At 38.7% G+C, this 12218-nt stretch overlaps 1 protein-coding gene across 3 annotated transcripts in view; it reads right to left on the bottom strand.

Moving 5' to 3' along the window:
- Pter (phosphotriesterase related) overlaps positions 1–12218 on the bottom strand; it is a 68850-nt gene that overhangs the window by 26645 nt on the left and 29987 nt on the right. For 2 of the 3 annotated variants that reach the window (XM_004645185.2, XM_023705432.1), the window contains exon 2: positions 252–709. In XM_004645185.2, the coding sequence (XP_004645242.1) occupies positions 252–683 (432 nt within the window). In that variant the 5' untranslated portion in view covers positions 684–709. Of the gene's footprint in view, positions 1–251; positions 759–12218 lie in introns of all 3 variants that reach the window. The other variant, XM_023705433.1, reaches the window with a different exon arrangement.

Genomic DNA, 12218 nt, shown 5'->3' with positions numbered 1-12218 from the left:
TGGAACTGGGGATTGAACTCAGCCCCTTGCACTTGCCAGACAAGCGCTTATTCTACTGAGCTATTTCTCTGGTCCCCAACACTTTTTCTTTATGATATGAAATGTTACTAATTTAGATCCCAACTGGCGGGTGTCTTTAAACTAGTAACTTTCTGTACCATGTTCAGCTACATCTGAGCCAATGGCATTTCCAAGATTTGGATTATTCTGAATTTATACACCAACATTGTCAAAAAATTTAGGACTTTTACCTGTTCTACTGACATGGCTCTCGTCTCTGAAGAATGGGTTGCATCCACATAAAATCCAGCTCCTGATATGATATGGACTCCAGTCTGATCAGAGAGCCACTTCAAGGTCTGCACATCCCTTTGGAGGCCAGTGGTCGTGTTCTCTACCATAGCTCCACCACCCTTAGCTTTGAAATACAACAACTCTTCCTTTACGGCTTCTCTCTCCTGATGCAACTGAAGATTCTCTTTATGGGAATAAGGGTTTTGCTGAATCCAAAATAAGTTTTTCATCAGGATAGGTTCCTTAGAGATGGTTTCATGGCACGGAGCAGGTGGGTAGTAACAGCAATCAAAGGTCATTGTCAGATGTTCATGGGTCAGCGTCCGGCCCAGTTTGCTTGGGTCCACTGGACCTGAAACGGTTTGCACCTTTCCACTTAAGGAAGACATTTCTGATGGCACCACCAAGAAGTGCTCTAAAAAGAGTGTTTTCTGGAAAACAATAATCAGCAAGATTATTTTTTTCTGGAAAAAGAAAACAAAAATCAGCAAATTTAACACATCACACACTATAAGGACGCTGTGAGTGGATACCTGTGTACGAAAGAGAATCAACAAAACCAGAGAAATGCCCTCAGTTATCAACATGCCCACGTCAAAGCCTACCATCCACCTAGTGCTGAGTGACATGCATGGTATGACATATCCCCACCACAGCCATGGGGACTCCTCTACATGATTGAGCCCACCAGAAATATTTCTTTTAATATTCAGTGCACATTTAAATTTCACTTACTTTTATCTTATTAGTTATAGCTATACTTTGGGATAATTGAGTGGCAATCATTCAACAATGCTTCATAATCAATACCAACGATACCAGCCACGTATCAGTTGTTTTTAATCATTTTTCAGCTAGCTTAAATATACAGGGGCTAGTAATTATTCTGTGGTGCATTTGCTATCCAAGTAAACACATTTCTTTTGAATGTCTGCTATGTGCTTGACATTGGAGCTATGAAGAAACAAAAGATGAGATCTCTAAGATGCCTGATTTCACAGAGGAAATTTCTAAACTAACTGGAGTGGGAGGAGCACAGCTAGGGTTTTTTTTAATATAATGACAAAACAACAATAAAGCTCTTCATGTAAGACAGTTTGTTTTCCCGAGTGCATATAAAGGAACACTTAAAAAAAAATCTTAATGAAAGCAATTGTGACACTACTCAATTGACATTGCAATCTCTAAAATGAGACCTCTTTATCCCTTATATATTCTCCTGAGGGGATTTCACTGACCTTCTCAGACCCAAAAGCTACAACTCTTGTTGCATAGGTCCTGCTTTACCTTGGTCTTAACCATCCAGCAGAAAAGTCTAAAAATGAAATATAAGAAGTAAAGCCATGCTGTAATGTTGAGCTGTAGCGGACTCAGGTCAACAATTTCTGACATTGCCAGTCAAGCAGAAGACCCAATACTATTATGGGCTACTGAATTCTTTTAGAATATTTTGCTGAGTTAACACACCTATAATATTCAAATAATGGAACTAAACAAGGAAAGGGGATACAGATGAATGTCCATTTTGTATCTGTGTATTCAAAATGGTTAGGATAGATATATAGTTACATTCTCTTAATGAATAGAGGGATTTGTTCTAATGGTGTTTGTAAATAGGATATCAAGTCCACATCTTGTACAGCAATTAACCACTAGGAAGAATGTATGCAATGTGTTAATTATTGAAACTGTCCTACCAATTTGGTTTGAAACTGTCTCATTGCTATTTGTTTCTCAATAAAATTATGGAAAAAATAAAAAAAATAAATGATCTAAAAAAAAAGAAAGGCAAAAAAGTATATATTCTCAATTGTGTTACAATTTCTATGTCTGGCATCCAAGAGCCCCATTCCAACCCTTGTGTATTAAATGCTCAAGCCCTAAGTGAATGGGTGCAGTTGATAAAGAGAAAGGCTTTGAAAGCAGTGACTGCAAAAACATTGTTCTTTCTGGCCAAGAACAAAACCACTGTCAGAAAGGAAGTAATATGCTGGCCCTTAACCAGACATAGTGGAAACAACTGACCAGGAGCTGAGAACAAAAGAACGTCTTTCAAGGTTCTCAAATTGTTCCTGAACAAGACATTCTGAAATCATTATTTTCCCCCACATATCTCTGAAGATCTTCTTTGACATTCTAAGAATTGTTTTCTTAAAACTAAATTAGAATAACAATGCACATTTCATAAGTTGTCTCAAGAACTATTTTGTATACAGTAGCCTTGTTATGCTAGTTTTAAGAATTATTTTGTGCTTCCTGGGTCATTTCCTTCCACCTTTCCTTCCTTCTGTAGTTGATCAGAGAGCACAACAGTGGAAGGCTTTGGAATACATTTAATGAATGCCTTGAGCAAAGTGAAGCATGCATAGGACAGAGTAAAAATGAAATCAGAGATCAGGATAGAATGCTATAAGATTATACGTCAATTTATATCCAGCCATTGCAATATGTTGCATTCAGGTGTTTGAGAAGTATTGGCCCCACGTAAGTGACCAATTTTGGTTTTTGTCAGAGAATAGGAGTACTTGTGGCTCATGTGGGCACCACATGCTGTCTGACAGTGTTCTTCCGCAAGTCAGGCTTCCTATAGGGAGGCTGTTCACACGATGGCCACAAGGAAAGAAGAAGATGGTTCCTTCTCAGAGGACCACTACATCAACATCAGTCCTTACACAGGGCAACATTTTTCACTAGGACGTCTAGGAACATTTCAGTGACATCTAGGAACTCACTGTCCAGTGCCTTCTTCCTTCTTCTTGAGAGCAAAGAGAACATAGTTTGTTCTTTCAGTTGATAGAATCATAGCACCATTAATAACAGATTCAATCCTCCATATGGTTCAGTTTGGTGTTTCCTTCCTTTTTGCTGACAGGGTTACAGATATGTTTTGGAGAGTCACAGAGGGCAGGAATTAGAATAAATTGATAAAATACTATCAGTTTCACTAGAAAAGTGCCGAACTACATATTTAATTAATGTGTATTTGAAGGAGCAATGTGGCATATTAAGTCTTGGTAAAATAACAAAAAAAATCACTTAAGGAAGAACACCATTTCTGGGAGATTCCTCCGATCCTAGCAGATAGAGCAGGCTGGCTCTTAGCAGGATCACACGCAATGTAACCCACACCCAAAGGAGAAGGAAAGATTAAAGAACAAATTATAGTCAACACAGCTTTAAGTTGCAATGTATCTTTGAGAGGGATGAAGTATATATCTAGAATTCACAGTGGCTGTACAGTGGAGGAGCCCTTTTCTGCTTATACTCAACCTGGAAGTTGCTCTCTTTTCAAAATGCAGAGAATTCACATTCTCTGGAGGGCAGTTGTGAGCCATAGCTGTGCAGACAGAAGTGACCACTGATACAAGAGGAGGCTTCTGGCATCTTCAGAGCAGCTACAGAAAGCTTTGGTATTGTACACCCTGCACCGAAGAGAGGGGCAGTGGGATAGCTGGAGTAATAAACAGAGTTGCCAAAAGCTCTGGGATATGTTCATGGGAAAACCGAGTACCCAAGAGGACAGTCTCCAGTTACTTGTGCGACGGAAGCAGAGGACATCACTCTTCTAATCCTGATCAGTTTAGAATGAAAAGATCATTAACAAAATGGATGAGAGAAAGAAAACAACAGCATTACTACCATGCAATTAGAAGCCAGAGACCACAAAGTAAGATTTGCCTAATTTTTTTTTAATACATGAGTAGGTTAACTTTTATAAAATGCATAGAAAATTTCTCTAATTCCTGAAGCTTTGGTGGGAAGGAGGTAATTTGGAGGCAATTTTAGTTCAGTTTCATGGAAACTTTGTCACAGTTATTTTTGCTCAGCCATTATACTTAAGATAATTCTGTCAAGCTAGGTGGAATATCCTCAGCTACAGTCCATGTTTTAATGGAAGGATGCCACAACTGTGAATATTTCACATGTGAGTGGGTGGGATTTCTTTCACATGCAATATACAGACACACCATCCTTCCCCTGCAGGCCTGTTCTCTTTCCCTGCCCAATGCTACTGCTTTGGTCCTACAGCTCCTTGAAGGAACCAGTCCTGTGGTTTTAGATGCAATGTGCAAATCTGCAAGGTCGTTTTTAGTGCATTAAGTTCTAGTTCACTTCCCCAACTTCTCATATAATTTGTTCTATTTCACTGATTTATTTCGCTAAATATCCTAACCTCTGCCAGTAATAACACATGGGAAGGCATCTTAAAGTTCTGTACAAAAGAAGATGTGTAGTGAGTGGGGAAGGGAAGGAAGGAAAGTTGTATTCCTGCAAAAGAAACCCAGAAGAGAGTTGCTACCATCCAAAAAAACAAGAGGTAGCTCAGTCTGAGATGTCATCAGGGGAGCTCGCAAGACACCAGCAGTGAGAGGTAGAGCAGATTGAGCTTGCTGACTGGACTCGTTGACTTGATGATACTAAAAAAGTTCTCTTCAAAGAAGTGGCCCCAATATATTAGCTTTTCTATTTTTTTAAATGCGTTACTTCATAAAGTGCAGCAGCCCTCTATAAACACAGCCCTTCAAGCTGCCGTTTGATTTGTGACAAACATATTTTTAAAACCATAAAATATGTTTAAAAGCTTATTGGAAAACTTCCATCATGTAGGTTCAAACCTGTGAGACATCTCCCAACCAGTGAGTCTGCAGGCTGAAGAATGACCACACTGGGAGACCCGCCCCGCCACCACCTCTCCACTGTGCCCAGATATTTATGGCAAAATGGCTCCTCCTCATGCAGATTTATGCCTTTTAATATTAAACGCTGGTCAAAAGAATCAATACCATATTGGAATAAAGAATGAAATCTAACTCTACATATGAGTGCACAGAACAATTAGAGACCCAGGAAGTTATTTAAGCTGCGACATAAGTAAAACAAAAGTGCTCAAGGTGCAATGAGGAGTTTATATCGTAAATTCAGAGGAAAACAGGTTCATTAGTAAGCCTTTTCCCCTCCATTTGACTAAGAAAATAGATGATCATGTGATATTAAAGCCACAAAACTTATCAAACTGCTTGACTGAGTAGATTCTGTTTGTGGTTTCACCAAGTTTTCAGTTCAAACAAGGGCCATCTGGTCAATTCTCAAAATCTCTCACACATGATGGAGTTTGGTGATTGGTACTACTAGCTTCTTGAATTTTTTTTTACAGGTTTAGTCAATCAACTGAAAACATACTTCTGTTAAAGGAGAAAAAAAAAGAGGTGAGGAGGAATGCAATGTTAAAGGAGTGCAGGAGAAAGGATGAGGAAGAAAATTCTATCCCTACTTAAGTCAAAATGCCACATTGCTCACTCTCCTAACACTTTAGCCTTGGGACAGTGCAGTAGTATCTTCCAAACACAGCTGGAATCTGTTTTTGTTTTCCCATAATACTGTGCCTCTTCTCCTTAAATGAAGGCTGCACCATCAGTGGAGTCCCAATATTGAAGATACTTTCTTCATTTCACCAAATGTGCATGACTGAGACCAAAACATGCACCAAGTGAACATTTCAAACCACTTACATCTTTTTCTTCATAGAGAATTATCCACACTGAAGTTAGTCCCAGCTTAATATAGATAGGATTTTCTGTCTCTTAAATTCCTAGCAGTAGTTTCTCTACCAGAAACAACAGTATTTTCATTAGATTGTACATCTGGTTCTTAACTGTATTTGGTCATTACAGAACTTAATATTTTCCTGCCAAACCAAAAATTAATGTCTGAGACATATAAAATATCTATATTCTTCTACAATTACATTTAGAAGTCGATGATCCCTCCCCTCCCTCCCTCCCCTGGAAGTACTGGGGAGTGAAGTTAGAGGCTTATGCATGCTGGGTAATCATTCCACCACTGAGCTGCATCTCCAGGCCTAAAAACCAGCTCTAGCTGGAAGAACGGTGCTTTCAATCAAGAGTTCTTGGCTTTTTCACTGAACAGCTATGCATTAAAGAGCAAGTGATTTAACCCGTGAGCTTGCATTTTCTATACATGAAATGCAGAGGTTAAATCAATTTCTTGGTAACAGCCATGCTTCTATGGTGACCTTTACCTCAACTGAAGTTGACTGTAGGTCACTGTCAACGAAATGTATTCTTTTAAGAATGGCTTTTAAAATATGACTATGTAGACACACATACAGATACATATACTGAGGTATATGAATTTCAGTTTCATGCCCTTCAAAGTTTAAAAGTGAATTCCAGGAGGGCTGGGTGACTTGAAAGAACCTCGAATTTGGAGTCCTGGCTGCAATATTACCTCACATGGCTGTGAAAAATTATAAAACTTTTGATGCCTTAGCCTCCTCACTTAAACATTAGAGTATCTGCCTGAACCACTGTGTAAGATTTGAAATGAAAAGCAAATAAGACGACACCTAAAAGCACTATTTAAGTCCTAAAGCATCATTCAACTGTTCAGAATTATTATTATACACCAAACTTTGAATTATTTTCCAAATATCTGCTTATTATCCTTAAGCAAATGAAGCTAAACTTGTTCTTTTTAAAAACTAACAATAGGGGGTTGAAGTTTATGAATCAAACTGTGGCTCTAATTTGCCTATAAATGAATTCCTTCATTTCAAGCCTGTGATTGTTTAAAGTAGATTGACTGTTGCGATTGACATCAGAACTCATTAGGTTTTTGGAAATGCCCACCAAAGTGATTACAGCTCCAGGAGGTCCTCATTATCAGTGGGTTCCTGGAACTGGAAATGCCTTTTTAAATGAATGCACTTAATACAGTATGTTAGTGAGTCTCCAAAGATGGCCTTGGGTGAGCATGGCTTTCATTCTTCACATTTCTTACACAGCCCCCTTCCATGCTGATCCTGAGCTGGCCTATGACTCATCTTTGCCAAGAGAACATAGCCCAAGTAGGTGACGCCACCAGGGTTCTAAGTCTTTGGAGGTACCTTCTGCTTTTGTGCTTGAGGAACATTAAATTGCAGTGTAAGAAGGCTGGCTCTTCTCTTACTGGAAGGAGAAGACCTGAGACTACATGGAGGGGGTGGAGCCCCAGCCATCGAAGGTCCCTGCTGAGCACCACCTTGCAGCTGTGCCTGTGTATGTGGCAGACAAGTGAGAGAGCCATTTCCGATGCTCTGGTGCAGCCAAAGATCCCAAGTGAATGCAGACACTGCAGCAGAGTATGACCAGCCCTTAGAGTTGTGGGAGGTTATAAAATTATTGTTTAATCCTCTGGTTTAAGGCTAACTATTTACCTATAGGATAGAAAATTAGGGCTGGGGCAATGGCTCGGTGGTCTAAGTGCCTGCCTGGCAAGTGCAAGGACCTGGGTTTGATCCCTGGTACCGCATACCCTGCTGGCCCTGGAGCCCCAGGTATGTTGTGCTGTACTGAAACCAGGCATGGTGGCACAGGCCTGTAATCCCTGTGCTGGGGAGTTGGAGACAGGAGGATCACTATAGTCTAAACTGTAGCAAGACCCTGTATCAAAAATAAATAAATTTAAAAAAATAAAACATAAAAAAGAAAATTATGTGACAATTAACATTGTGCTTTCAAAGAATATTGAATGATATAAAGATGCTCTCATGTGAAAAGTAAAATGCAAAAGTATTTTAAGGATAATAAACTTATACAGAATACATGTAAAACTTAACCATTAGGCATAAGATGTTACATTTACTTTTGGGTGGCAGACGGAGCAGACTTTTTTTTAATCATTGTTACAGTTTAATATATTTCTCAGTTTTTTATGCTTATGTGTTATATTCATCATTAATGCAAGGGAGTAAGATACAAAAAGATCACTGGTACAATCATGTTCCATCAGATGTCCATACTAATGTCTCATGTAAAATAACTGAACATAGATTTTGAATCTTTTAACTAAAGCACATAAGTAGGCAAAGATTTATTGGCTTAAGAACTATTTTGAATTTTTATTATCGCAATGTTGCTAATTGTGTTTTTCCAGGGATCTGATTCTGTTTCTTGTGCATTTATTTCATACCAAATTACATGGCTTTTCAGTGGCTATGGTTCACTTAGATTAAGTTCAGTCTGTTTGACCAAGGCCTTAGTGCAATGACCTTGAAGCACAGGACTCCTGGCCAAGTCTTGGAGCCCAAGCACAGTTCTGGAAAAGGTTCAGTGTGCTGAGTAATTCTTGTCACAATCAAGGCAGACAAGAACAAAGCTCCCACTTGAATACATCCTATGTGAGATAAGGAGTGAAGATGAGGGCTTTTCAAGACTTTTTAAAGGGCAGTAGGAAGAATTACAAGTGTGGGTCATCAGTTATTTGTAAATGAAAAAGAGGAGTCAAGCAAAGGAAATTTCAAGTTAAGATAACCTTATCAGTATGGAACCATGAAAAGTCCTTTTGTAAAGATGATGAGCAACCTTCATAGATTAGCAGAAAAATCAAGAATAAAGACAAAATAAACATTTGTGAGAGAAATGTAAAACATATTCTGAAATGGGAAGAAATTGTTAAACAGAAAAAAGGAGCTAGGATGGGGGAAAGGGGAAAAGGAAAAATTATAAGGAAGAAATAATGTACTTTATTCATACTATTAGTGTTTCTTAGTTCATAGAAAAGGAAGGGTTGTGCTCTACTGATCATAGAAGATTTTCATGCCCATATCTTGTACGCTAAGTAACTACTTTAAAGATAGTAACAGAATGTATTAAGTATTGTTATTTTCTTATCATCTTAGGAAAATTTTACTTTTTTCCATAAAATAAAAATAAAACATTTGTGACAGACTTAAGAAATATTTATTTATTTATAAATTTTTCATTTATTTATTTGGTACAGAGTCTCACTGTGTAGCTTAGACTCATAGTGATCCTCTTGTCTCAGTCTCCCCAGACATGTGCTTACAGGTGTGTAGTACCATGCTTGGCTTTGGTGGCTGGCTCAGTGTGTGGTACTGTGGATCAAACCCAGTCCTTGAGCTTTCCAGGCAGGTGATTAGACTGCTGTGCTATTTCCCCAGCCACTAAGAAATATTTATTTAGCTTCTTTTAAGTATAAGATTCTATGCTACAAAGGGAAGGTCTATGGGAGACATAAAAGACGTCATTCCTGCATCCTCATTTGAGGGCTAGGAACCAAAAATGATAGATTTTACCCATTTAGAAAGCTATCATTTATTGAATTTCTTCTATGTGCCAGGTGACACTTAAAAGTACTTTATATCTCTAACCTTGAATTTTCATAAATGCTACTAGGTTGAAGAAACTGACAACAAGAAAATTTTATGAAACTTGTCACAGCGCAGGAAAGTTTCAATTTAAACTTGAGTATGTGTAAACAATGCACCTGTTGTTTATGTTATGAGTAGCTCTTTACAGGCAGTTGTTAAGATCCATCAAACTTATTTAGCCTATGGTGACAACAATAACAGCAAATTATTGAATAATTATCATATGCCAGTTGCAGCCCTTGGTAACTTATATGGGTCATTCTCTTTAGTCCTTAGAATTTAAATGTTTAAATTTTCTTTGGTACTATGTCTACAAATGCCCCGTAAACTGACAGACAGACAGACAGACAGACAGACAGACAGACAGACAGACCGACCTGGATTTCAACCAGGAGTGCAGCCTCACCTGCGTCTACTTGATTATCTACATCCTATAAATCCCATCAGTGTAACTGCTCTTTAATTCACCTTTTTTATCTCCTAGCTAGTTGTATCTCCTAGCTACTTCATCAACTCACAGAAAAATTATGGTAAGAGATTCTGAGGATCTTTCTGGATTTTCCATCCACCTCACCAAATCTACACAGTGCTCTTCATGAAATGCAGATGTGAATACCTGAGTTCACTTCCCAACTTTTAGCCACATCAAAAGCAAAGTCTGATAGTATCCTGGTTTACCTGCCTCCCTTGCCTGAGTTCCACAACTTGCCTGCCAGGGTCTAGGGATGGGCTGTTGCACCCTTGGTCCCAGCATGTGTATCCAATCCTACTCTATCACCTTAACCCTCTCCTGTCAAAGCTAACTTCTGTCTGGTCTTCAGGGATCATTCCTAATTAGAACCTTTTCTTGATGTTCTTCTTTGCTGTCCAAGGTGGCTAAGGTGCTGGCTTTAGGCAGTCTTATAGCACCCCAATTTTAGTCTTTACAGTACACTCCCACTGTTTTATGTCTGTTAGACTTTGAGCTGTCTGAGGGCAAGCCCCTCTCTTGTCTGTTACTTATTCCTCCACTCACTGCAGTGCCTGGCACACAATATGTACTCACTTAACATTTGTGTGTTCATATATATTTCTTCCCAACTTACTCCACCAGCAACTTGCAGAAATGTAACGTGTAATGACACAAGAAAACAAATATTAAAGCAGGATCAAAAATCCCCCACTATAAATAGAAGCCTAATCAGGATTGGACAAGAATAACGTAAATCTATATAGGTTAACAGATTTAAATTTTGGTTAACGGTTGTTAGAAAAGGATTAAATACTTTTCTGGAACATTTATTTAATGTGCCAACAATAGTGAATTGTGATATCAATCAGCAAGATGCTGTCTCAAAATTTAAAGAGAAAATTATGTAAAAGGGCTGGAGTTATAGCTCAGTAAGACAGTCTTGAGTTCAATTCCCAGTACCACAAAACAAAAATCATGGAAATTGTTTCCTCCGAAGATTTTAGGTTATGGATTTTGAAGCCACTTTTTTTTTTTCAATTTTCCTGTATCTTCCCACTCTAAGCTCTCAGAAGACACTAAGTATGCCTTTTTTAGCTTATTCTGTGCCCAGCAACAATTCTACATAGGAAAACATTTTAAAACTTTCTCTTAACTAAAGAAGAACAAGACTTTGGGGGGCATAAAAATAACCACAAGTGACTTCATCCTTCAAGACATTTTCTATCTGAATTAGTGGGAGTCAACTGTAAATCAGAAAACATAAATACCTGGCAAAATTACAGCAGGTGATTCATGGCCACAGCTACTCCTTGGGAAGAAGTAAGACTGCATGGTGGCTCTGAGGCTAATGTTTTAAGTGTGTACATCATCCACACTAATTTCTTGGTCAGGCAGTTTATTTTTAAAATAATATTCATTGAATCATAGAAAGCCTTTGTGATTCTGTTGCACAACCCGCTTCCCACAGAAATCTTCCCAGCTCCTTTATTTTGAAGACCACACGACACACTAGCTTTAAAAGAGTCTTCAGTTCTGCTGCTCTGCTCAGCTAGCTTAGACTTAAGAGGAACACAGTACCAGGCACGTGTTTTTAAATAGGCCTAGTTTGGTATAAAAACTGGGAGTTACACAAACAAAAGGTTGAGGGTCATTTCAAGGATCATCAGAGTTTTCCAGGCTTGTTCTTAGTCCATATTGCCTGATTCTAGCCCAGATATCTGCTGACTATCTGGACTCCTGTTTGAGAAACATTATGCCATGCATGATAAAAAGGAGAGTTGGATTATACTTTTACTTAACTACATCTTATTGGGTGTCACTGTACTTGCTTCTGCACTCTGAGCCATGGATACCCACAAAGAGCTATGCTAGAGTGACTGTCAAGAAGCAGAGACTCAATAAACTTTTGTGAAGCCAGGGAACAGACCTCCAGTGCTATCCTATCTGCCCCTCAGAGTCACAGTGATGGAATGTCATTTTAGGCACAAGCAAGTGATGCTTTTTTCATCAGTTTTGTGTCTTCATACACACTTGACCTTGAAACCTATTTTTCATGTAATGCTAAAAAGGCCTGCTATAACTTATAGCCCAGAGGGGATAGCTTGGGCCTTTGGGCTCTTAGGGTATGAGAAAGAAATTCAAGAAGCCAGACTTCCAACCACCCACAAATTTCATCTGAAAGTAGTTTGATTCAATGTAGCAAACATATCTGAGGTACAGGATCTCAGGATAAATCCTGAGGGGATTTCACTGACCTTATCAGACCCAAAAGCTACAACTCTTGCTGCATAGGTCCTGCTT

This window comes from Octodon degus, unplaced genomic scaffold (genome assembly GCF_000260255.1).
Source record: "Octodon degus isolate 3935 unplaced genomic scaffold, OctDeg1.0 scaffold00220, whole genome shotgun sequence".
NCBI lineage: Eukaryota > Metazoa > Chordata > Mammalia > Rodentia > Octodontidae > Octodon > Octodon degus.
This window is presented reverse-complemented; position numbering and strand designations above follow the sequence as displayed.